The sequence below is a fragment of the Caretta caretta genome, chromosome 2 (assembly GCF_965140235.1).
Source record: "Caretta caretta isolate rCarCar2 chromosome 2, rCarCar1.hap1, whole genome shotgun sequence".
Classification (NCBI taxonomy): Eukaryota; Metazoa; Chordata; order Testudines; family Cheloniidae; genus Caretta; species Caretta caretta.
The window spans coordinates 180,003,410-180,030,170 of NC_134207.1; the positions used below are offsets into that span (position 1 = coordinate 180,003,410).

The 26,761-nt window shown below is 39.9% G+C and overlaps 1 protein-coding gene across 3 annotated transcripts in view; it reads left to right on the forward strand.

Annotated features, from left to right (window-relative positions):
* ELMO1 (engulfment and cell motility 1) overlaps positions 1-26,761 on the forward strand; it is a 421,610-nt gene that overhangs the window by 164,957 nt on the left and 229,892 nt on the right. For all 3 annotated transcript variants that reach the window (XM_048839200.2, XM_048839201.2, XM_075125620.1), the window contains 5 exons: positions 938-1,089; positions 1,778-1,856; positions 6,052-6,102; positions 7,855-7,977; positions 9,554-9,682. In XM_048839200.2, coding sequence (XP_048695157.1) covers positions 938-1,089; positions 1,778-1,856; positions 6,052-6,102; positions 7,855-7,977; positions 9,554-9,682 — 534 coding nt within the window. The remainder of the gene's footprint in view (positions 1-937; positions 1,090-1,777; positions 1,857-6,051; positions 6,103-7,854; positions 7,978-9,553; positions 9,683-26,761) is intronic.

Below are 26,761 nucleotides of genomic sequence, written 5' to 3' on the forward strand. Positions count from 1 at the left end.
TGCAGGACGATGCAGTCTAACACCTTCTGCTGCACAGCCAAACTGGTTACATAGGTATGGGGAGGAGTGTGATAGCTGCTCTGCAAAAACAGTGTGCTGAGCTGGTTACAAGAAGACAACTGTGTGTTGACCTACCCCTGCAGTAGGGATGAAACGCTTATTAGCTGGCCGTAGTTATTAGGAGTTTTTACCATCATGCGTGTAGAAGCAAACCACATTTAGAGCCAGCTGTGCCAGCTCAATTAAAAATTGTAAGATGGAGATAGGTTTTGAGTGAGGTTGATTTTCTTTCACACTGGAAGTTATGTGGTGATAGAGGGAAAACACATGTAGATTATGCTAGAAGAAGGCAGCTTTCACTGGGAAGGTTGCTGCTGCTTTAGTCACTTCTGCCCAACTGTTGTTTTACCACTGAGCCGAAGGAGAGCTCTGTGTAAGCTCGAAGCTTGTCTCTCTCACCAACAGAAAGTGGTCCAATAAAAGATATTACCAGGTTGTTTTTAACAGTGACAGTTTGAGAAAAATGCCCAAGCTGGATTATTACATTACAGAGGATAAAATATTCCTCCCCCGCTCTTTCCAAAATATCCTCTGGCAAAAAAAAAAAGGCTTACAATTTTTCAGTGGTGATTTCATACAATGTGTGATGTTTGAACATTGGCCAGATACTTAGCTGGGGTAAATTGGTATAGCTCCATTGATTTAAACAAATCTATACCAGTTCCCACCAGCTGAGAATCTGTCTCATTATTTGCTTCAATGTATTCTGATTTTAATAAACACAACTGGTTAATACTTTCCTAGTATTCATTTATGCACATCTAACAACTAGCATCTACATAAATTGCCCTTCTGCTTTTGAATCCTGCCTTTTCCCCCTTCCCTTTTCCTGTGCATGTAAGCAAGATATGAATTATTCAAATGTTTAAATTTGTAGATAGCAAGTTATGTGAACAAATTTGCTGCCGACATCTCTATCTTGCAACGGTCATTAGCAATCCTGGAGTCTATGGTGCTCAATAGCCATGAGCTGTACCAGAAGGTAGCCCAGGAGATCACAATTGGCCAGTTAATCCCACATCTTCAGGGGTGAGTATCCTAGATAATGACTTTTGAACAAGCAATGTATTTAAAATCAGAGTTGTAAAGAGAACAGCTATTACATATAGTCTCTGAGAGAGATTAAATGCAGCCTCAGTTGACAATGGCTGAACAATTTGTAATGAACGTTGTGGTACTGTCCATTGTCTATCACCAGTTCTGGCTAAACTGGTTGTGTAGTAGCTTCTTTCGGGCTGAATGGAAGGGGGGAAATGGAGCTGAGACACCATTAATTGTGAGATGGTGAGTAATGTTAGGGTGCAGATGGATCCATTTGTGTACCATTGTCTGGAAAGCTAGTACGGTAGAACAGCATCCCTTCCTGAGGGTGAGGTTGGGAAGGAAAGATATCTTAAACTGAATGAGTTTTGGATAAATAATGGTCAGATGGCTAGGTAAACGCTGTCTACAGTAATACTGGGTGTTAGATAAACTGCAGTTTTTCTTGCATCGTATTTCAGGAGCTTTCTATGCAATTAAAGTGTGCAATTTTAATTTCTGTGCAATTAAAATTAAATACAAATACTTTAATCCTTGATTAGCAGGCATATTTACAGAATATTTTGTGTCTTCAGCTTAATTTTCTGTTCTCAGATAACACAATAAGAAAAAATAATTTCTAAAGCTCGTTTCCATATACCATCTGCCATAATTATTACAATCATGTTCCACACAGGACAGATCAAGAAATCCAAACGTACACCATTGCAGTAATAAATGCACTTTTCCTTAAAGCACCTGATGACAAGAGACAGGTGAGTTGTTGGTTTTTGTTGTTTGTCTGCAGACCTATAAGAGAGTCTGATTACTTCTGGCAGCTTATCTACATCTCTGCTATGGTCTCCCTTCACCCTTTTGTTGCCATTGACTAGAGCTGATATGGATCCTGCTTATTGTACGCTGGTGTACCTCCATACAGTTTAGTGGAGTCACTTCTGCCTTGCACTGGTGTAAGTGAGAGGTGAATCAGGACTGTTGAGTTTTTCTGATCTAATATGGCTTCAGATAAACTGTATTGATTGTGTTAGGAAACTGCACTCTTTGCTGTCTGCATTTACTGCTATGGTTATTTAGTGCACTGAAATTTTTGCCAACGCACTCTGTAACATCATACTCTTTTTTTTTTGGTAAACTGTTTTTTTCAGATTGTTGTTTAAAAGGGAGATTCCTTTTTTATGTCATAGCTCGAAAACAAAATGTCTATGTGTGAGTTGCCTAACTGTAATAATGTTCCACTTAGCTAACTCAGTGCTAAAATTCACAAGCCTCCAATGGAAATATTTTAAGACGGCTGCTCCATGTAAAACGAGGCTGGAGTATAAAGTCTGGTATGTGGGAGCAGTTGCAGTGTGTTTATTAAGATATTAGCCTGCGAGATACTTTGCTTAGAATTTCCCCACAGTGGTAGCAATGGCGGGAACTCTAGTGGAGACACATCACTGGTATCTGATGGGAAGGTGCTGCTTGTTCAACACTGTTGAAACTCAGGCCGATTATTTAAGTGCCAAAATACCAGAAAGAGTCAAAAAATATTTATTTTTTTTTATAAGAAGTGGATTTTTTAATGTAACTTTCATGGAAAGTTTTTTGTTTCCTTCATTTTTTAACTTAATTTAATGTTTCCGTTAAGTCAAAAGAAAAGTTGCTGTGTGCTTCTGAAATCAGCTCTCCCATAGGTGAAGGGCACTGAGTATCTCAAAGTGCTTTGCAGATGCTAATTACAACGCTCCTTTGAGGGTGGTAAGGGATACCTACAAATCATTTCACCCACCATAATTGCTGCCACCCTTTGTAGTGGATCCTTGCTCTCTTTAATATTACATAATGGAGAGAGAAGAACACCACTGCAACCTAATGAAACTGCAGAGGGTAGGTAGGTAGGTAGATTCTGGTAGGTAGAATATAATACCTGACTAGGCATTTGGCCAGGAGTCTGGGGTTAACACCCCCACTTGGAGAAAATTTCCTGGGGTCTTTAAAGGGTATAAGTGGTCAGAACCTTGACTCTTTATATGTTATGGTTAAATATTAGTCCATATATCCAAGAAAGGGAAAGTTTCTATGAACTGTAACATAGGTTTAAAGGCTAACCTTGATTGCATTCTCCATCTCTGAGGCAAAATAACGAGGTGATGCAATCATAGTTCATTTAATTGTTTTGCTGCTTGGACTTGGATTTTCAGGTCCAGTTGCCATTGCTGATAGTTGCTGTATGTGAAGTAGTGAACTGAAAAATCATATTGTCAGAACCAGACCACACTGGGCATAATACTACAAGGAATTTCACTAACAATTGTGAAGATTGTGGCTTGAAATTTACACCTGTGTTCACGTGTGATGCTATATTTCTTTATATCAATAACACAACAGGTGTAGTGCTATGAACTGGAAAGTGTGGAAAACTTATGATTGCTTGAATTTGCACTGCAAACTCCTCAAAGGGACCATACAGTTTTATATAAAAATCCTGCACAATGCCCGAGGCTTTGGCAAACTCCCATAAACTGCAGTATGAGGATCCAACTCTGTTTAACTACACTGTAATAAAAAATATAGCTAACTTTCTAGTAGTGACTTGTGACTATCCTTTTTTTTCTCTTTTGTCTGGCTCTGTAATGTAAAGAAACAAAATTTTTGAAAGGAAAACTCCTTGCTACCTTACTCATATCAAGGATAATGCTGGACCATAGTTATTTTAAAAAAACAAACAACTTTGTCGCAATAGCAGAAGAAAACCAAAAGTGCTTGAGGCACAAAATGACAGATTAAAAAAAACTCTTTTGAAAGATATAGTTTTATTGTTTGTTAGTTGCATTTTATTAAGAAGTGATGCTGAAGATTACTAAATGGAGAGCTTTGTCTGAGCTTGTATTAATGAAAGACCTCAAGAATTTATTTCTAAAATGTAGGCTACTCTGTTGGTGTAGATCTGTGCAGCTCCGCTGGATTCAGAGAGTGATTGTCTTCAGTAACAATCATAATCCATTGTAGGAGGGACAGGCAATGACCCTAAAGGAGGTCCCAATAAGAGTAATACCTCAGTTGTGTCACATCAGGAAACTAAAAGATTCCAAGGGCAAAGTGGACATGCTGCTATCCCACTTTTTTAAACCATTCCATGATTTTTCCTTTGGCTGGAGAAGGGATTCTTCCATGTATTCCTCATGGAAAGAGTAATTGTTTAGTCTTCTTAATTATAATAGATATTTATTTTTAAGCAAACTGCTTTTCTTTCCTGTTCATTCCCCACACTGTGAAGCATATTGTGTCTGTAGCACTCCCCCTGCTGTATTGTTCTGAATTTTCCAAGGGGGTTATAGCATTGTTATAATTCATACCCTTACTCTATTAACAGTCTACAGCTGCTCTATCCCCTGAGGCTTGAAAATAAAAATAAAGCTCTAACAAAGATTCTCTGGTCTTCAATCACTTTTTTTTCCCTTCTCACCTCTGCACTCTGACCCAATACCATTAGCTTGATGTAGCGAACACTGTTAACATCCTTGATTGTCCTTTGACTGTAAGTCAACACTTTCTTTCTGTGTTAGAGCAAGTAGATTCTCTTCTAATATTGCCAGAGCCAGCCTTTGTTTATGCTGCTTCTGCCTTGCTTACGTATCCTTTCTGCAGTTATCCATTTCTGCTCATGTTTTATTTCAGTCATAGTTTTCCTGTTTTCTGTGTTCTTGCATAGATTTTTAATATAAATATACAACTTGGTTAGCTTTTATTAATATTTATTCTTGCAAACCCATTTGCAAAAACTTTTTTTTAGGTTTCTGAATATGAGCAGTATTTTCACTCCGTTATAACGGAACAGAATCACAATGGATTATGATTAAGATAGTTTCTTTGAACTATAAAACATTAGAACTGATGTGACGTTGTGCTATATTGTGTAAGACAGTGTCGGATGAGCTAATGATAGCAAAAGACACAATTTACAGCAGTGGCCCAAAATGTCCAAATGCTAATACCAGTGCGTAGGTAGCTATGCACAAGATTTTACTCAGGTAATTTAATAGTATATTTTTGAACGAAATTTTAGTGTGTGTGTGTGTGCGCAAAGATCAAACGGATGCAAATGTATATAATCTACAGCAAACAAGAATAAAGGGAAAATAAAAGTTTTACAGTTCTGTTGTCTAGATACTTCTGCAATGGCAACTTTATAAATACTGAGACCATTGCAACACATACAAGGTCTGACAGTATGGTACGAAGCTAGATAGCTGAGATTGGGTGCTTAAGATGGATGTTGAATCAAAGGTGTGTGTTTGGTGGTTACTGAATGGTTAAAGAGAAAAATAGAAGTTAAATTAAAACATAAAGTAGAAGGATGAGAGTATAGATTTTAATGAAGGACCCCGTCTAAGATCCCCACCAACTCTGAACAGTTTTTAGTGGGGAGAAGTTTGATTTGCAGTGATGATACAGTAACTCAGGCTAATTGTTGATTTAAGGTAAAGCGTTAGTTTTCAACTGTTTTAAAGTCTAATACACATATTCACATCTTGATTCACTACAACTTATTTTCAAAGTCCCAGTTGGCAGGTAGAAACATATGCGACTTCCTCCTGTCTTTCTCTGCTAGAATACTTGTATGTTAAATACTTTCCTCATATTCTATATATTGGGTCTCAATCACTGTTCCATCCTTTCATGGCTGTTTTTGGATAGCCCAAATGTTCTGCTCCCTGGTATAAACTGTATGGCCTCCAGTCCCTTCATTTTCTTTGTCCCTCTTTGTCATTGTTAGAGTGGTCTGAATTTAAACAAAAATAAAAGATCAGCTGAGGCAGTCACTGTGAGGCCTCTCATTTCATTTCTTGATGAGAAATACTGCTGATATTCAGTACTAAAACACACCCAGGAATGACTGTAGAGTTCTTCTCACTGCTGCACTGAAATACATGCTCTTAGCTAAATCTTTGTGTTTTACCAAAACAGGAAATGGCAAACATTTTGTCACAAAAACAGCTTCGGGCGATCATCTTAACAGTAAGTATTAGTATAAAGTTCCCAAGGATTTTATTTACTAGCACAGGGAAACAAAACATGTTGCCATTTTGGTGGGTGTATGTTGTATATTATTCATGTTTATGCTCTTTTAGTTGTTTTTGTATTTCCATTTGTTTTTTGGCTTGCTAGATAAGGTAGTTCTGCTGCTGAATGAGCTCAGAATTGACCGTCCAAAAGGGAAAGGAGGTTATTTTGCCAATGCATAAATTGTCATTTCTCTACCAAGATATAATAATGAATACATGCAGTATTTGGGGCGCCTTTCCTTTGGCGTTTCCATTAGCTTGCCGACTAGGCGGCATTTGAAAAATCTGCATTGGCCGTGATTAGTAATGCATCCCAGACTTTAGGGTTTGAACTGTCTGTCAAACAATGTACACAGTGCTGCATGACTCAAAATCAGCCCCTGTGCTTGTTTGTCCATCATGTGTGCAGATGATTTTACAATATGAAAACTCTTGTGTTTGCACATATCTTGAGATCTTAAATGGGACACAGTTTGCCAGAGTTAGATTATTTGCTGGTAATAAATAATTGCCCAGAAGATGCACAAGACACGTTTCAAAGTGTACTTAATAAACATAATAAATAGCCTTCTCCTTCTCCCATTGAGGACCAGGGAAATTTTTTCACTGACCATAGTTAGAGCCAGATCAGGGCTCTTCTAAACTGTACTAGTCATCTATGTCATCTGACATGACATAGATATGGGCATTAGGCAGATTTGGCAGAAGAGGCAGTCTAGAGACCCCGTCCTCCTCTCCCCCCTCTTTTTCTTTAGATGATCAGTGTGAAAAAAACAGACAGTTTCAGTTTCAAAGGCTATATTTTCCTTCCTAAGTGGCTGTAGTAGTAGGCTAGATTTTGACCTCTGCTATGAAATTTACATGAGTAGCACTCCCAGGTGCTCATTCTCTGGCATAAACGTTCCAATGCCATATAGCAGAGGGCAGCAAACATCCTATTTAGAGCTGCCACTGAGTAGCACTGTCTTGGTGGTCATGCCCATTTCTCTCCTTACACACTACTGGGCTAGTGACCTCTGGTTACACCCTTTACAGAAACCCTTGGGATGAAGATTGTATCAATCTAGTTAGCTTCCCCTAACATTTTTGTGTACCTTAGTGGTTTTAAAATTATCCATGATTTTGGCATCTGCATTGTAACTTTGGTGACTTCGCTATTGCTTATGGGCATTTCATTCTAATTTTCATTAATTTTAAACCATTTTCCTCATATAGAATGAGATCATCTGGTAGAGGTAGGAGTGTGGTTCATTTGTAATTGATTCCCTTGCAGCAATTGGCTTACTATGACAGCTGTATCAGCAGCATGAATACTCTTATGCTTAGAAATGTTGTTCTCTTCACTTTTTGTTTAAATGCACTCTTTGCATGTGCCCTTCTGAAGAGGGTGCTTTTCAAAAGGATGACCTGGCTGCTAATTTCTGTTCTCTGTATGCACATGCTCTAGCTAGAGGGTAGGAGGAGAGGACTCTGTGCACTGCTTTCAGGAACCTTACTAAGGGATAGGATTTAATATCACAGCCCATGGAACACCTGTGTACCTAGCCACCTTACTAGTATCGGGCTTGCCTTTTCCCCTTCAACAGTATGCATACACCACTGCTTGTCAAACACGTACAGGAATGGAAACACCTGAGCCCACCTCATGGGAATCAGCGGTAGGAAAAGAGTAGGTGACATTCACTTGAATATCTTCCTTTCACAGCATGTTATCAGGGCACAGAGGGCCATCAATAACGAAATGGCGCACCAGCTTTATGTTCTGCAAGTGCTCACCTTTAACCTTCTGGAGGACAGAATGATGACCAAAATGGATCCACAGGACCAGGTAAGCATCTCTCACAACCCAGTCCAAACAGTAAGGGGACAGATGTAGTGCCAAGCTTAGCCTTTAGAGCCAGGAAAGGCAGATTAATGAAAGTGGCACTTCCTAGCAGTCATGGATATTCCATGTGTTTTTATAAAAACCCATTTTCCAGGGAGTCTGAAATTAAGGCCAGATTTTTTGTTTGAAAAACAAACTGGTTTCTGTTATGCAAAAATGAGACAACAAACTGTCAAGTTTACCACATTTCAGACCTCGACTATCTCTTGAGCTTGAGGTTCATCAATTGAATTTGGCATCATCCTGAGCTAAATCTGTACAGCATCCAGATCAGTGTCAGTCTATTTTTTTTCTTATAAAGTTTATCAGAACCACCTGAAATGTGTAGTCATCCTGGTTGGCTTTATTCGTGTAGAACTAGAGCAAAAGTTCAAATTAAAAGTATCTGATGCAGACGGAATATGGTTAAATAACCCTGTAACTCTAGTTCATTTTTTATTTTGGGTTGTTGTGGCTAAACAATAATTGTTTTTAATATTACTTGGCTCCAACAATGTGTTTGGTGCTGTGCAGTAAACAGAAATAGATGGTCCCTGCCCCAAACCGCTTTCAGTTTAAAAAAAGAGACTTGAAGTCAGGATGCCATGGGAAAGATTTTCAGGTCTTGTTTCTTTAATTTTAAAGGAGCTTCATGCAGGCTATATAAAAGAAGTGGATTCTTAAGAGGGACTTGAATGAAGATAGCATGGTGGTTTGGGAAATTGGGATAGGTAGGGTGTTCCACAGATAAGAGACAGCATTATACATGGTTACATCAGAGCAATCGTGCACTCTCTTTTCTTCCAAAATATAGCAGCAGGATAGTTTCTGCAACTCTTCACTCAGAAGGGAAAAGGATACACACAATTACCTGGTACACATCACCTCATCAACCAAAGTAGCACTCTAGCTGTAAATGGCAAAACAGTTATTACTGCCACAAGATATTCGTGATGAGCTGCAGATGTGCAGCGTTGATAACGATTTGAAACTACTGCAATTTGTTAGTCTCTAAGGTGCCACAAGTCCTCCTTTTCTTTTTACTGCAACACCGTCATCCACTTAGTAACAAATATCTGCTGTTACTGAGAGGGATGCTTAGGGCTCAGTCCTTCAAGGTGCTGAGTACGCTCTGACCTGGATCCAGCAAAATACTGAATACAAACTTAAACTTGAAGCACGTGAGTTATCCCATTGACTTCAGTGGTGTCATGGTTAAAGTGAGGTGCGGGCTGGAGTGCTCAACACCTTGCAAGATTGAGTCATTAAGTGTCTGTCAGGACACTAGTACTTCATGTGAGTCTTCTGAGGAATGAAATCCCTAAACTGTGAGGACTTGGGGAAATAGGGAGACACAAAGTCACTCCATATGTACGTCTGTCTAATTGCTTAAAATTATATTCTGATAAAGAAAGACTGGGGGTTGGAGAGCATGCAGCTTTTTGAGACATTCTTTTGTAGTTCCTTGCTGTGACTCGAAACAGGAGACATTTCTCTGCTTTTTTTAAAACTGACCTTTCTCTTTTTTGAACACCCTCAGGCTCAGAGGGATATTATATTTGAACTCCGAAGAATTGCTTTTGATGCGGAGTCTGAACCCAACAACAGTGGCAGTATTGAGAAACGCAAATCTATGTATACCCGAGACTATAAAAAACTTGGATTTATTGTGAGTATTTTTGCCGAAACCCAGGTGTTGTTCTAACCTGTTGAATCCTGATCGTATCTCTGTTATGGTACAGTCTGAAATCAGGGACTCCAGCATAGCCTGACATTCCTGCTACTTCCTTCCCTTTAGTTTAAATGGAAAGCTAGTTAACACAACACGCTTTAATTACTGTTTGTTCCCTGCAAATTCTATTAACATATGAGCCATATTATTGCTTTAGCAGATGTGAATCCAGTGTGAATTAGTGAATGTAAAAATTATAGCAAGACAAAACGTACTGTTGACTATTAATTCCAAAATCTATATTATGATGATCTTACTCTTAATGGTATTTTAAATAAATAGACACTATCAAAGGGGTCAATGGCATGCTTTAGTATCCATATATTCAGTTGCTAGTTATGTCAAATGATGAACACAGTAAATGGGGCAGAATGTTTTATTTAAATATAGGCTCCTGTGTTTTGGTTCTTAAAGCGTTTTGGACATTTTCTTTTATGCAGCAAAAGGGTAGAGAGTATCTGACCCATTCAAATCAACAGGAGTTTTGCTGTTGACCTCAAGGGGACCAGGATTAGGTCCAGATTACAGTTTGATTAAACTGCTGTATAAATGTATATGTATGTATAAGGCCTTTCCTCATTCCAGAAACAGAGGACTGCCATGTAATGTAGTTAGTATTTTAATTTGCTAGTCACTGCAGGTATTTGGGTTATTACTCCTCTCTTTGTATAAAGACAAAGCAAAATACTACACTTTAGGAAGGAAAAATCAAACGCACAAATAAAAAACTGGGTATAGCTGGCGAGGCAGTAAAACTGCTAGAAGGGATTGGGGTGATAGTGGACCACAAATTGAATATGCATCTGCAGTGTGAGAAAGGTTAAGTTTTGTGATATTTAGCATTTTTCTTAGTCATAAAATCTGAAGTCAAGTGAATTCACCATAATCTTAGTTTTTTTTATTTATTTTTTTAAATTGTGTCAAGGCCTCATGGTTGTGGGAAAACATGAACCCTAAATATTCAAAAGCCAGAATGCAAATAAAAAGAACTTCAAGTGTTGGGGTTTTTTTAATCTCAGGATTTTAAAGAAAATCCCATGATTTTGGGGGCCTAACTCATTAATTCTGAACACTCAAGGTTGGTAATTGGCTGAGCGAAGTCAGGTCTAATACTCAACTTGATGACATTTGTTTGTCTAGCTTTTGAACACCATATCTGATCAATTCCAAAATTTCAGGAAATATTCTAGGCATCAGTGGAAACATCTGTACTGGTTTTGGTGCAAATCAGAGCACTCAAAAAGCCTGATTCAGAGGAAATTCAGGGCCCCCAGACTGCCTGGTGCCGCAAGCTGAGCAATTTATATGCTGCCCTCTGCTGCTACGTACTGTTATCAAAGGCCGCAGCTGAACTTGCTGCATGGGGAAATTGTAGTTGTGTATGATCCTCATGGGAGTATAGGCCAGCTAGGGATTGCTGGAGTGCATAGTGGTCGGGCTTTTTTCACTTTCCACTTTATCTCACCCCCACCGCCAAGCCACCCTCTCTGTTTTCTGAAGCACTAGGGGAGGGAGATGCAGTAGGAAAATCCATCAGCTCTGTGCCTACAGGGGAGTTATGGGAGGTTTCTGCTCCCTGTACACTGTCTGTCTGGCACAAAGGGAGCAGATTGTTGGCAGAGATTGTACCTCAGGATTCTTTGCCCCTGCCCCCTGGTGTAGGTCCTGGGAGCATTCATCTGTATACCAAGGAAGGTCTGGCTTCTTCTGTTTCAAAAACTGACCAAACTGTCTTTTAGATGGGGAGAGCAAAAGCTTGTCTCATCACTGACTGTCTCCTGTACAGCTTGTTCTCTTTCTGTATTTAGAGTGCAGACATTCTATCGTTTCGTGTCTCTGCCATGTCAAAAAGCTTTACCACATTATTGTGAAGGCAGTGCAAATAGAAGGTACAGCATAGACATGGCTTCAGAGGTTTACCATAACATTTGTAAAACTGTATAGTTAGAAACCCACATTCCAGATGTTCATGTTGGTCTGAAGGGAGGCTTGTTATTAGTAAAGGTAGGTTTAAAATAATATAAGCTTGATTAAGTTTAATAGAACAGTGAACAGTAAAACAAAAGAACGTGATCCAATCAGAAGATATAAGTTGCAGTACATCCTAGAGATTTGTTCTGTTAGCCTACTGCATTAAGTACTCAGCAATGGTCTGAATTCTATTTCTGTCCTTCCTTATCTGTTTTTGGCAGTAAAATTGGAAACAAGATTTACTTCTGTCAGCAAAATATTTGATACCAATAACTATTTTTCCACAGTTTCAAAATAATAATGCAAAATAAAAAGATGGGAAAAATACTGTTAAATGTCAGATATTTATAAAAGCCCAAGTCACATATATGGGTAATGATAAAATAGGTCCTAATTTCACAAGCCATTGACATGATTCCTCAAACTTGAAGAAGTTATTATATATTGACATCCAACACCCGCATTTCCACCCTCATGCATATGAGTCAGTTTAATCCCTGTAATCCAGACTGGGCAATAAATACTGCTAAAAAAGCTGGTATCTTTCAAACTCATTCATACTCTCTCTCTGTCTTTTTAAAGCATGCCCAATCTCAGGTCCATCCACGAGAGATTGTAATACATTTGTTTGCTTAAAGAGGTGGATCTGGCTAGTTTCCAAGGCATTTAAATTGGCCATAATTCTTAAGGATACTACCAGCTTCTGATTTAGGGTCAGATTTTCAGAAGTGTTCATCATGCAGCAGCTCCCATTGTCTTTATATATGCCATTGATTATATATAATGTGTGCACCCATATACCCATATATAAAATATTATGCACAAAAAACCTATGTGGATAGTGCTGACTTAATGAGTCTTCATTGTTCAATGTGTGGCCCAATCTGTTATTTACTGCACACTATTCAAACCCTGCTCTGAAGATGCAATTACTAATTTCCTCACTGGCTCCTAGTTCCAATCTCCTTGTCAAACCAATTTCCCCCTTATTCCCCTTCATCTGATCTCACTGGGTATGTCTACACTGTAATAAAACACCCACCCGCTGGCCTGTGTCAGCTGACTTAGGCTCTCAGGGCTCAGGATGCAGGGCTATAAAATTGAGGTGTAGCTACTCAGGCTGGAGCCCAGACTCTGGCACCCTCCAACCTAGCAGGGGCTCAGAGCCTAGGCTCCAGCCTGAGCCTGAACAACTACACTGCAGCTTTATAGCCCCACAGCCTGAGCCCCATGAGCTTGAGTCAGCTGATATGGGCTAGCCGCAAGTGTTTTCTTGCAGTGTAGACATACCTAGTGTTCCTAATTCCATTCTCTGTGTACCCTTCTTCTCCCTTGGATCCCAGGCCCAGCCTGCCCACCACACCAGTCCCTGCTCCAAAGCATGGGAGTGCTAGAACTAGTAAAGAAAAGGTTGCCAGAATTTTTTAACATGGGGAGAAGCAACTTATTTCCCCCCAGCCTTGCTCTCAGAAATGGTTAACTGCTTTGGCTGAAATTTTCCAGAAACATCCAACCTGAGGCAGACCCCGAGAATGGAAAGTTTCAGTGCAAATGATTAAAGTTTGGCCAAGTTAAAAGCACTGAAAACAAGATCTTATAATAGGAAATGTTAGACAACGTTAATAATGGGCAGCTCTACTAGCCCCACCTGTAAAACACCATCACTTTGCTAAATGTTTTCTGTTTCTGTATATAACATAAATGAATGAGGATTAAACAACTGTTTTATTGAACTTGAATTCTTCAACTAGAGTTATCTATATTCATTTCTCTTACTTCTACAGTGTTGTTACCTGTAGGTTGCCATTTCGGACTGAGAAATAGCTATGTATGCTTTGTTTCAGAGTAACAGCGTGTTAGTCTGTATTCACAAAAAGAAAAGGAGTACTTGTGGCACCTTAGAGACTAACCAATTTATTTGAGCATAAGCTTTCGTGAGCTACAGTTATGCATCCGATGAAGTGAGCTGTAGCTCACGAAAGCTTATGCTCAAATAAATTGGTTAGTCTCTAAGGTGCCACAAGTACTCCTTTTCTTTTTATGTATGCTTTATCAGTTTAAACAGCTCCTAAGATAATACTATTTATTTGCTGCAACCTAAAATTAATGGAAATAAATATGGTCACAAATTCAGTGTTGCACATTATTTGTTGTACAATAAAATTCTTCTTTGATATCTTCTGATTAAAAATGTAATGTCGCTCTAGTTGAACAATTCAGGATCCCTACATCATAGTTGTTGGCCTTTGCTAATTCATTTAATGTGAAGAAAGAAAAAAAAAAACTCAAGGAAAACATTTAGTTAAAGGACAGTGCAGAAAACTGGACAATTTGTGTGGAGCAGATTAACTGCAGTCAATTAAGCAGTAAATTGGGGAAGGGCTCAAGAGAGGAAAAATTTTGAGCAAGACTTTGGGGGCAGATGCCATGCCTTGAGGGAGTATTTAACATTAAGCTGAATTCCCGATCCTACAGCTGTCTCAAGTTAATAATGTCAATCAGATAGCATCACCCTTACTGGGTATTTGGAGTAGCTAATGGCAGCTGTTATTAAACAAAATGCTGTGCTTTTCTGGCCAACGGGAGTAAGAAAACAGCAGGGGCAAGGAGAGAGAACTTGGTGGGGGTTTAGTAGTAGTTATTGCTGGGTAGTGGAAGATGACCATTCATTTTCTTGCCAAACATGTGAGGGTTGGCATTTGAGGTATCACAGTCTTTTATGGGCTATAGTACTGGGGAAGCTGAGAACAGGAGTTCGGGGATTTGTGGTTTGGGGAGTGAAATCTGGAGCTGGTGTAAAATCAAATTTATGGACGTGAGACTAGATGGTTTCAGTGGTCTTTTCTGGCTGTCTTGTTTATGGTTCTGTGACATTTCCTTCTGGCAATAACATCCTGCCATGCTGGGGAGTGCTACATTATTTATCCCCTGGGAATACTTACAAATCTCATATTATAATAGAAAAGATGCCTTATTTAAATCCCTTTCTTGGGTTAGGCAATGGGAGAGAAATGGGTGAATGACATCACATTAGACTCAGTCTTACTCTCAGTGAAGTCCATAAGAATTCAGTGGCAGGAAAATAAGGAACACACTGTCTGATGATTAATATACACTCTCCACTGCTGATTTGTTTGTTTGTTTCCAGTCTTAATTATAGCTGTTATTTGAATACTTCTACTATTGCAGGGAAAAAACCTAGCCAAACTCTTACATATTCGTAAGAGAGAGGTTCATTTGTTCTAAACCTGGGCAAAGAGTATCTAAACCAGGTAGATATTACATGTTCTTGTTGGTGTTTTTCAATTTAAAAATACTTCAACTACATTTTTGACACTGAATTGTGTGTCTGAGCTGAACTTTTCTGTACTCTGCTTCGTTCCAATGTGATTTGAAATATTCAAACTTGAGAACTGGGCTTTGTAAATAGATGCATAGGGAAAAGTAAAGATATAATCTATAAAACATAGAAGGCCATACTTTTTGGATCTTATTTTGAGTCTTGGGAGACGTGAGACCTGCAGAATTTGAGGGAGTCCTGGTTAAAAAGCCCATGCTTTTTCTTTAAGACCTGTTTATGCCCGTAGGCCCCAATTCCCTAAAATACATAAGCACGTGCTTGCGTGTTTTGCTGAACAGGAGCCTTCGTCCCTTACTCTGCCTTCTATTCTCTGGGAGGCTGTTTCCAAATTGGGTGACAACTCTGTCAGGCTTTCTCAGGAGTGGTTCAAATCGGGATCCAGTCTTTTCTGTGGGATGCAATTTGAAGCCACATCACTTTATGGAATTAAAAGGCCTTTCCACCTTCCCTGTTGGGATTCAAGAGTCCTCCTTTTGCTTTATCTTTCAGGGCTGCTTTATAATCAATTTCCGCCTTTGAATAATTCATCTTCCTCTTTAGCTATCACTTGTTCTTTAAGTAGCTCATTCCAATTCTTTCTTCAACCCAGTCTTTTCAGGGACTAAGCTAAGGCCTTCTCTACAATAGGAAATAAAGTCCTCACTGACAGCTGTTGTCAGGAGCACTTGGTAACTGACCTAGTTTAATTATGAGTGTAGGTGAAAACAAGCCATTTGAGCTAACTTTGAGAGCGGAAGAGACTTGCATTTCCAAGGACTTACATGAAAATGCTGAACAGTCAGTAATCTGTAAAACTTGCCATCATCACACTTTCTATATATTTTTTTCTGTTAACTACAGTTTGACAGGGAATGAGTTTTCCACAAAGAGTTTTAATATATCTTAACTAGCAGTATTCCCCGCAACCCTCGCCCCACCCCCCAAAACCTTATGAGTGAGTTTTGCTCTTATGTTCCATGAAAGGCTTATTGCTGCTGTATTTCCCCTTCCAGCCGCCCCCACCAAGAAACCCAATAAACATCCAGAATCACAGGCTCTCACCAGCACAAAACATTGGTGTGCTAGAACTGGCTCTGACGTGTAGCATCATTGTGCTTGGTGGTTAGAAGCTCTTCCAAGTAGACATTTTCTAGGCACGTACATTATAGATGTAGGTTGTCTAATTTTGACCTTGGTAAATCAATGCATTTTACTCTGGATTTACACTGGGGTAACTGAGATTAGGGTCTGGTCTGGAGCCTGCTGACTGGGAGTTTGTCAGTGGCATAGGATAAACTGCCAAAAAACTTTGTTTTATGTTATCACTGGCAATCAGTGAGGTTTCTGTTTACACTGGTCTGTGTAAGGAGCTGTTTGCTCATGTTATGCAATCAAGCAGGGAAAGCAGTGCATTTCTGGAAGATTAGATCATGAGTTGGGTGCTTTGTGAGGCCTAATGCCAAAGACCAAGCGGTTTCAGCCACTCTGGAGAGAAGTGTGTTAATCCCCAGAATTGCCCTGGCTACAGTATTACTATTATCAAAAGCAAACTGAGAAGTAGAAAGAAAAAGTCAGCATCTAACCAAGCCTATTCTGGAGCTAATAACTACAGCAGTTCTGATTTACTTTCCCACTTTTCCTACTAGTAAGCGAGGTCAAATATCCCATTGTGACTTCAATTATAGAGCCTTCATGTTGCGTGGCTAGAGCTAGACAGGGATGCAGTGTCATCAGTTCAGCCTTTCAAATCTCTTGCAGCCAGGAATTTAAAAAGTTAGTCACAAAGCAGCTGGAAGGATTTTCTTTTACCACATCCACAACTTGCTGGTCCTGGGTTGCATAAGCAGCAGCCAAAGGCTCAGCTCTGGACTTCATTGGAAACAGACCAGGAAAAAACAGCTGCTCAGAGCAGAAATGGGTGACCAAAAAATACTACTTGTTCTTTTTTAATGTTTCAGACAAACGTTGAGTTGCAAAGAGTAATGCCCGGTCAGTCTCAGTGCTGCCTGGGTGTATGGTTACAGGCCTGCTCTTTTTTGCATAGGCTTTTCTGCTTGGAGAAACAGCATTTGTCACTGTCACAGAACATGGCTGCTCCCCATTTGTCACGCTGATCTCCTACTGCCTGACCTCAGCTGTTCCCTTCATTTTTCTTACTTGGATAGCTTTAACACACAGCATTTCCCTACCTGCTTTCTTATTCCGGATGAAAAGAAATAGGGGGAAAGAAACACTTACTGGTAGGGTTTAACACACTGAAGGATTGAAAACTTTCTTTAATTACCTTTTGTTGTGTTTATCCTGTCTCATTCTTTCCTAGGTGGCATTGTGCTTTTTTGTTGTTGTCGTTTTTGGACTGGGTTAGGGGACAGTTCCTCCTCTCCCTCCCATGCCTCTGTACACAGTCAGCCACTTGTTACTACATGATGGGCCTGGTGTGTACTTACTGCTACTCTTTTTATTTAAAAAAATCATTGTGTTGCCCTTTTACATATCATTAATACTTTCCACTTCCATGGTGCCATCTGGGGATGTCAGAGCACTTCACAAGACCCTGGTGAAATAGATTAAATTAACCCCATCTTATTGGTGGGGTAAATGAAGTGCAGAGAGATCAAGTGACAGATCTGGGACTCGATCCCAGGCCTCATGACTCCCAGTTCTCTGTGCTAACCGTTGTATCATACTTTAATTGGCTCAAAAGCTGAGTATTTACAATACAACCATTTAGCTCAATGTGTTTTAACTGAATTAGTTTTAGAAGACCCCCCCATTCCTTGACCTATCTAGATATGTAATGGGTGAATTCTAGTCCAGGATGCTCTGTCACAAGGTGAACATGTGTCAACCACTCATTCAGTTTCCCTAATTTTGTCATTACCTGTATTTATAAATGGCTTTTTGCTTTCTGGGCACAAAATATGTGCAGTTAGGCAGAAATACAAGCTGTTTACCAGACAGGCTGAGGTAGTTTCAGTATCCCAAATGCACGGATCCCTTCTGCCTATCCCATCAAACAGCATACTATCGGGGACCTTCCATGGAAAATGGGTGCTTTATCTATATATATCAACACACTGGACTGCTAATAAAACAATAAAAAGACTGAAGTAAGGAAATCAACATAAACTGTACTGATTTGCCCACCTTATATAAATGTAACTTTAACCCCCTTGTGGCCAAGATGGAGTCTGCTCTGCAGACAGCTCTGGCCAAGAGAAGACACGCGCATGAATGCAAGCAGGGAAAGTCCCTTCCACCCCTGGGGCACCTGTTCCAAATCCCACAGAATGAACACACACACCCCGGAAGAGTACAATGAATATAGGAAAGGGAAATATTTATTTACAGAGGGATGAAAGGAGAAAAACAACAGGGGGAAATATAGGGGGAGCAGTAAAGCAGGGTTGCATTCAACACAAGACCTCACAGGCCCAGTGGTAGCACAGTCTGAAAGGGCAGACACTGAGCAATATGTCTGCATACACAGTCCAGGAGTCCTGGGCAAAGTTCCAGTCCAGTGCTGAGTCTTGGGTGCTCCTGGTCGTCTTCGGCACCATGAACTTTCGCCAACAAACCCCTCTGGGGCCTTCTTCTGCCGCTCTCTGCAAAGCCACCCATAGCGACAACCTCCCCACTTAACTAGCTAACAGCCTCTTTCCTTATCCCAGTGCAAAGTCACAAGCCCCAGTGCTCATGGCCCCATGCAGCTCTGGGCAGCAGTAATACTAGGTCCAGCTCTGGTTTGTCCTTCTCAGGTGATTCCTCCCTGGCACAGTGCTCCTCCTGACTCCAGTCCTGGGGTGTCCCCGATCAGCTGCCCTGTCCCTCCTAGGCTTCAGGCAGGTTCTCAGCTGCTTCACTTTCTGAGGGCCTGCTTGTTCCAGCCCTTCTGTCTGGCGCTATAAACACATGCACCCGGGCCTCTCCCCTCTCTCTCTGCTCCCTTCCCCCTAACAGCAGTTCCTCCTTCTGGAGCAATCAGTGCTTCCCACACAGGAAAAAGATTTAAAGGGGTCATGGTCTCTGAATCCCAAGGGGGTTACATAAAGAAAAAAGTTGAACGGTTTGGTTGCCTGAGGCAGATTACTCAGCAAAACTTAACGTCTTTTGAAACAGAAGACAAACACATACCATGTTTACAGCACAAAGTTGTAAGAAAAGTAGGCTTTGTCTTCTCTAAGATCAGCATATCTTTAAAATTATTTATTAATCACTAATAATGTGCTGGGCATTGTACAATATAGAGGAAGTCACAGAGACTGCCCAAAGTGACTTTGTTTTAAAGGTTTCAGAGCAATAGCCGTGTTAGTCTGTATTCGCAAAAAGAGAAGGAGTACTTGTGGCACCTTAGAGACTAACCAATTTATTTGAGCATAAGCTTTTGTGAGCTACAGCTCACTTCGTCGGATGCATACTGTGGAAAGTTTAGAAGATCTTATTATATAACACAAAGCATGGGAGGAGGTATTTTTTCATGCTTTGTGTGTATATAATAAGATCTTCTAAACTTTCCACAGTATGCATCCGACGAAGTGAGCTGTAGCTCACGAAAGCTTATGCTCAAATAAATTGGGTAGTCTCTAAGGTGCCACAAGTACTCCTTTTCTTTTTGTTTTGAAGGACTTTCATCTCATGCCTCTTTATAGCAAGTGGCTTGCAGATATAAGTGTTCCTTATTTTACATAGGATTTATTTTGCAAATAATATGATGTCTGGCCAGAAAAAACAGACCACCTTCTTCTCTCCTGTCACTGAAGTTCCCTTTAACAGCCAGTATTGCTCTTATCTTATTCAGCGCAATGGAACTAAGATAGGACTAAAAAAGTGCTCATAGTTTGGTTTCTACCTTTCTGACCACTAGAGGTTGCTCCTCTAAACGCTATATGGCAAGTTTTAAATTTGCATATGTACAGTGGTATGTCTTAAACTTGTATCCATTTTTTTAGATAACTAATTAACTGTATCTCAAGATTTTGCACTATTCTAGGTATTCCTTGTAGTAAATTTAGGAAATTCAGCAAAGACTGAGATTAAGGTTGCTTTATTTAAGGAAACTGACAGTATTTTTAAGGTGACCATTGTTTTCAGTATATGATATCCTTTATAAATGAATACACAGAGTTTTGGGTGTACAGTATTGTGTTTTGCTTTCTTGTGCACTGTTTAGATGATGAATAAAAACTAGGGGCTCAAATTCTGCAATTCGTAGGCACACCAAGTAACATATGAGTAATCCCACTGATTGATTTAAGTGACAAGACTCATGTGAGCAAGTGCTACTCAACATGAGTAAAGATTGAAGTGTAGAGCCCTAAGTAGTTCTGACATCTAATACTATGAGACATCGAATACTATGAGATAATGTCTTACGCCTTTCAAAAGGCACAGCCTCTATCATTAACATATGTTACATTTTAATAAACAAACCTTGCATTAAAAACATTTTGTTTGCAAAGTCAAGTATTCAAACATTAGGAAATGCCAGGATTAAGGCTGCCTGACAGTGCAACCTTAATTCACCTCCCTTGTGCATATGCATTATGATGTATATTTTAATTACATGATCACAGTATTTTTTACCTGTCCCTCTGTGTTCTTTGCCCCCTCACCCTAGCTCCTGTCCATCTCCTGCTATCCAACCTTCCTATCCCTCTGTTCTTAGTCCCCCTCTGCTCCTATCTGTCTGTGGGGATGGTGCATACACATTCTGGTCCACACTAGGAGCTGGGAGAAGCTGGTGTATGCTCAGTGCAGAGAGAAGCTTTGGAGAATTTAGCTGCCAAACTCTAACAAGTCTCTACAGTTCCTGCAGCCCGCTGCTTCCTGCAGCTCCCATTGGCCAGGAGCAGAGAACCACTGGGAGCTGCAGGGAGCCATGCCTGCGGAGGGTGAACGTCAGCAAAATGTCTCGCGGCCCGCAATCAGATTACCCCGATGGGCCGCATGCAGGCCATGGTTGCCCACCACCGCTCTACAGAGTAAGTATAAACTGAAAAATTATCCAAACACTTACAACTTGGCCAAATTTGATTAAGTTTTCATGGGAACACCCAAAGGCACATCCCTGACCTCTGATGACCCCTTGCCAAGTCCCTACTCCCAAGTATGTGGGCAATGGAGCTTCTTAATAAAACAGTTGTAAAAATTCTTTAAATATGAGCAAAATAACATTTTTCTGTAATCTTCCTCTCTGAAATGGCTGAACAGTTTTAGCTGAAACAGTCCTCAAAATTTAGGCTATGGAAGACCCCTGAACAGTGTCTTACGATGGAAGGTGCTGGTGACCTTTACTTTTGGCAGCGCTCCCAGTTCCATCCATAATTTTATACATTTTCTCCTGGTTTTCTTTTGCTTTTAGTAGCTAGTTCACATCTCTGCATGAAGTGATGAAACATGCTAATTTTGTGCTGTTCATTTGGTGTTGTGGGAGGGTAAAGAGCTTTTTGTTTTCACAAATTAAGTGTTTCCCACTTAGCATTCCTTTTCCACACATTCTAAAAGACCCCTCCAGCAGGTAACTTCCCCCAGAGCCCAGCTTATTTGGAGAATATTAAGGAGAATTGGTGGTGATGCTGCCTTAGGTCAAGCTGGTGACTGCTTCCCTTCTCCTATCCCTGTCTCTGTGTCACTCTCTACTCTGTACTCAGACCCAGTGGCAACAGAAATAAACTTCTGCAGCAGGAAGAAGGGACTTGGGGTGCATTTGTAAAGCCCTCGCAAGTTTCAGCCAAATCATGCATGTGTTACACTATGATTACATCAGACTATCCGACTGCTGAATAAGGTTGGCAAAGGGCACACGTTTATTCAATACAAACTGGTGCTCTCTCTCTTGGGTGTAGAGAAGGTATTGAGTAGGGTGCTGTCCATTGTTTTACCCCATTTACTGTAGTAACATATTTTTGGAGATAGTTTACTCAATGGCCAAGGTTTTCAAAAGTAGCCAGTGTTTTTGGGTGCCACATTTTTTGGGTGTCCAATCTGAGTCACTTTAAAGGGGTCTAATTTTCTGAAATTGTTAAGCCACCTGCCTTCAGGCTGTTTGGGCTTTTTATTGCATCTCCAATTGGGCAACCAGAATCAATAGTGACAAAATCAAAAACAAGTGAGAAAATGAAAGTTGGAATGGCGGGGAGGTGGGGAAGAAAAGAAAATATAGATAAGATGATACCCAGAATGATGTCACTCATTAAGATTCATTTCAGGGCAACTGAACTGTGCCCTGACCAGATGCATGAAGGTGCATGATCTATACCTGATTTGATAACCTCAGTACTGGATTCTGTAATCTCACATTCTAGATCCATATTGCAACTAGACCTTAAAGGGCTTTTTGTTTCCTAATTAAAAATGTGTGTCCATTTTATAATCTACAAAACAAAGATGAGTATTTTAGCATCACTGAGCTATTTTTTTTCCAGATGGGAAATATGGTGTGCAATGCCATCCCATTGTGTGTCACATTCCCTTCATCACGGTGTAATGGGAAGTTGAATGCTACTGATTTTACTGCTGATATTATTCCATTACAGGAAGTAATAGTGTAGAGAATATTTTGGGATTGTTTTCCATTCGTGCCTTAGAATTTCAGCTTCAGTATAGCTTCTAATATAAATAATGGATATCGCTGTATTTGTATTGCACACATTACTAGCAAATTTGCAGAATCCCATTTTAAAAGCAAGTATTAAACTTATTCTTTGGTAGCTAGCACTAGAGGGCAGTAACTCCATAATAGATTCATGTTCTACATGGACATCGTTGAACAATTCACTTACCATTTGTTATACAGAATCATTTCAAGCATAGTAGGAATAAGAACCACTGTTGTTTGCTGTAAATTGCCACTTCTCAGTTGAACACTAACAGGGATCATGTTGCCAGTTGTCTCATCAAAATGATATGTTTTTAAAAATAAAGGTGAACGATAGCAAAATTCTCCTGTTTGCTAAGTACGGCTTGTTAGACAGTAAAGTAGCCTGGTACAATTTATTTTAGTCCTATCAATGAGTTTTTTTCTTGTGAAACACTGAATGTGAAACACTTTTGCATCTCTCTCATGTAGGTGCAAGTTCCTTCTACAGCAAATTGACTTTTCTCTAGCTGCTGCATAGCATTAAGGGAACTGTAATATTATTTTGGTTAGTCAGGGGGATCCTTGTACAGAATTGGGGCCTTTGCAGTTGAAGAATCAGCCGAGCACAGAGGATACTTAAATGTGTGTGTTTTCCCATGAAAGCAAAACCTGTACACTTTTTTTTTAAAGGTTTCTCAACAGTGAATCCAAGATGGCAGATGCAATTTAGTATATGTGATTTGTTAGATCCTGAAATTTAGGATCCTAAATGTTCACCATGTTTTATAGTGATCATATTTAAATAAGGGGGAGCTTTTGGATCAGTGGGAGCTGCAATCATGGCTATTAGTAAATGATCTCCAGAATCTGCTTGTTGTGATGCCTTTTAAAAGAATTGTGTTGTGGATTTTGGATTTAGCTTTGCATTGATGTTGGGTTTCTGTTTTATTTTTTAATTGTTTTGATTTCATAGAATCATAGAATATCAGAGTTGGAAGGGACCTCGGGAGGTCATCTAGTCCAACACCCTGCTCAAAGCAGGGCCAATCCCCAATTTTTGCCCCAGATCCCTAAATGGTTCCCTCAAGGATTGAACTCACAACCCTGGGTTTAGTAGGCCAATGCTTTTTGTCTGTCTGATTTAACAACATAATGTAGACATATAAAACACCAAATATTGTGAGACTTGTGATAAAATCATTAGTGGACTAGTAAATCCATACAAACAATGTGCCTTCCTGTGAACACAGACCTAACCAGCGGTAAAGGAACACATGGGAACTGGTGCTGTTTGTAAGTTGGAAGAAAGTCTCTTAGAAAAAAATTCACAAACAGGAAATCTGACACAGTCTTCTGGTAGATGATGCCTGTCTTCTGAATGACTCTCCAACAATAGAGCTTTGTGGTGGTGTTTTTGAGCCAATAATTATTTAACAAGAGCATTATGGCTCTGATAATATTATCACTGTGACCAGTAATCATGGTCAGCAAATTCATATGTTAAAACCATTGTTCTTGTTTACCATACAGCTGCATCCGATGAAGTGAACTGTAGCTCACGAAAGCTTATGCTCAAATAAATTGGTTAGTCTCTAAGGTGCCACAAGTCCTCCTTTTCCAAATACAGACTAACATGGCTGCTACTCTGAAACACAGCTGTGTGCAATTTACCAGATTTGTTTGTCAGATGGAAATGAACAACTAACAATTTGTAATGTAAATTGTTAATATGAATCAACCAGTCTTTCATCAAATATTGATGAATCCTTGCTAGATGAGCCCTCTATAGAGGGAGGGACTATTTCATTTTAGCATCAGTTTAATGTCCCTTCAGTTGAGAAGAAACACAAAAGAGAATTGACAGTATGAAACTTGGATGTGCTGCCAATCTTCTGTGACCTTCTTATTGTTATTTGAAAGATGAAGTTTAAAATAATCAGAATGAAGTATTTGTGGTTGTGTCATTATGAGAATGAACTGGATCTGATTAAGCCAATTTTTTAGCTCTTTGAATTCTTTTAAATCCTTTATTTGATCATTTTAGGGCTGTTTATGAATATTAGGGGAAAAAAGTATGTAAAATTAAGTCAAAATTATTGTGTGTTTTTTAATGGAAGGGGAAAAACCATCTCTTGATCGGGGTTAAAAATACCATTATTTTTGTTGAATCTTTCATTTCTTTTCCCATCATGGATTATGAGAAAAACATTAAAAACTTTAAAATCCCCTTTGATGTAAACAAATATTTGGTAACAAAAAAAAATAAATACATATAAAATTAGAGCTATTAGGATATTTCTTTTGCTACATATGAGCCATGTACCTTTTTATGCCATTTCAAATGCATCTCTTTTTTGTTTGTTTACCACACAGTTCTTATCTACATTGCAGTTACAATCTCACTGGGGAAGACAGGGTTTTATTACCTTGGTCATAGCATAGTTTAGTGTAGTACAGATGAGAGACCGAAGGCTACTTAGTTTTCCAATGCATCAATAATAGACATGTTAGTTGTTGTGCTGCAGCAGAGGACCTCCGTAAGCACCTAATAACATGCTACCGTCTAGAATTAGGCCTGTATCTTGGGAAATCTTTCCAGATATGATATACTGCCTCCTCCAGAAATGGCAGAAGGAACAGTTAAGAGGATGAAACTGGTCCCAAAAAGCCAGTTGCACCTAATTTCATCTCTTTTGTTTTCATTGGAGTGTCAACCTGGTTTGTCTTGCAAGACTTACTTTTCATAACCGTTTCCACACTAAACTCTAATGCAGCTTAATAGTTACTAAATATTTGATTCCTGTAATGAATGTAAATTTAACCTATATTGAAATATTGCAACAATCCAAATCTTCTCTAGGCCTATGTAATTCCCTGTGTGTGTGTGCGTGCGTGCACTTGTGGTTTAATGCACACACCTGAAAATTAGAGGAATGTGAAGAACTCAACCATGTATAGTTTGGACAATGTTTACTTTTGAAGAGTTCCAATCAGGAGGAGATGGTGCCCCCCACCCGAATCTGTTCCACAAACTTTCCACACTTTATGGCTTGTACAATAGTTAATAGAATGGGAAGAGTGGGAGGTGCATTAAGTGCTGAAACAGCCTTTCCCAAAGAGAAGAATGACATCAGGGCCAGTTTCTGAATGCTGTAGTTTTAAAATGTGCTTAGTTAAATATCTTCCAGGTCAGATGATGAAATCTACTCCTCTGAAAGGTGTTTCACCCACTATCTGTTAGCATCCTAAATTTAAGAACAAATCTTGCCCTCTTTGTGTCTGGAGAGGGCTGCGTGTATAGGAGAAATGGTGTGGTTCCCATTTCCCAAAGTGGGAAGTCCACATACAGAGGGCACACTCACCTGTGGAGTGCCCTCTTGCATCCGTGTGCAATGTTGCTGGTGTCCATGGCTCCAGTACTTCCTGCAGGCCATCTGCCTTTCACTGAGTCTCCTGGGGCTCAGCCCGTCAGCCAAGTCACGGAAAGTTCAGTCTCTTTTTGGGTTAAGCAGAAGGTCCAGATGAAAATCGAAACACATCTGGATAATTCTTCTGCCTCCCTGACACTACTGAAGTCTTCTCCTTCCAATTACAAACCCTGTCTCAAGCCACCCTCCAGAAGAGCTTGCTCTGCTCCCTGTGGGTCTCTTCCACCTGTTGTAGACCCTAACTCCGCCTCCTGTGGGTTTCTCTCCAAGGAGAGTCCTGCCTCCTCTGCAGTCTCTCCCTGGGTCTTGTCTCCTTTCCATTGCCTACCACAAGGGTCAGTTCTGTCCCTGTGGCCTTTCTCAGTGTGTCTACCCCAGACCCCTCCCAGAATGAGGGGCAGCTCCCTAACTCCTTTCTCCCAGGTCGTCTCCCCTCAGCTGAACTCCACTCTGTTTAAGTTGTCCCCTGAAGGTGAGGTCACTCACTCTAACTCCATTACAATGAGCTGGGATCAATTATTGCCTCTACAAGTCTAAATCAAGGGGCAGGACTGATGGGTATCTGCTAGGCCGTGGGCTAGGCTGAGCCTATCTTGCCTTAAAGGGCCAGCTAGTCTGTGACTCCATGCAAAAGGTTTATTGCAGAGCCAAGCTCTGCGTGGGGGGCTTTCTGCATTCTTGTATAGTAGGCCAGGAGA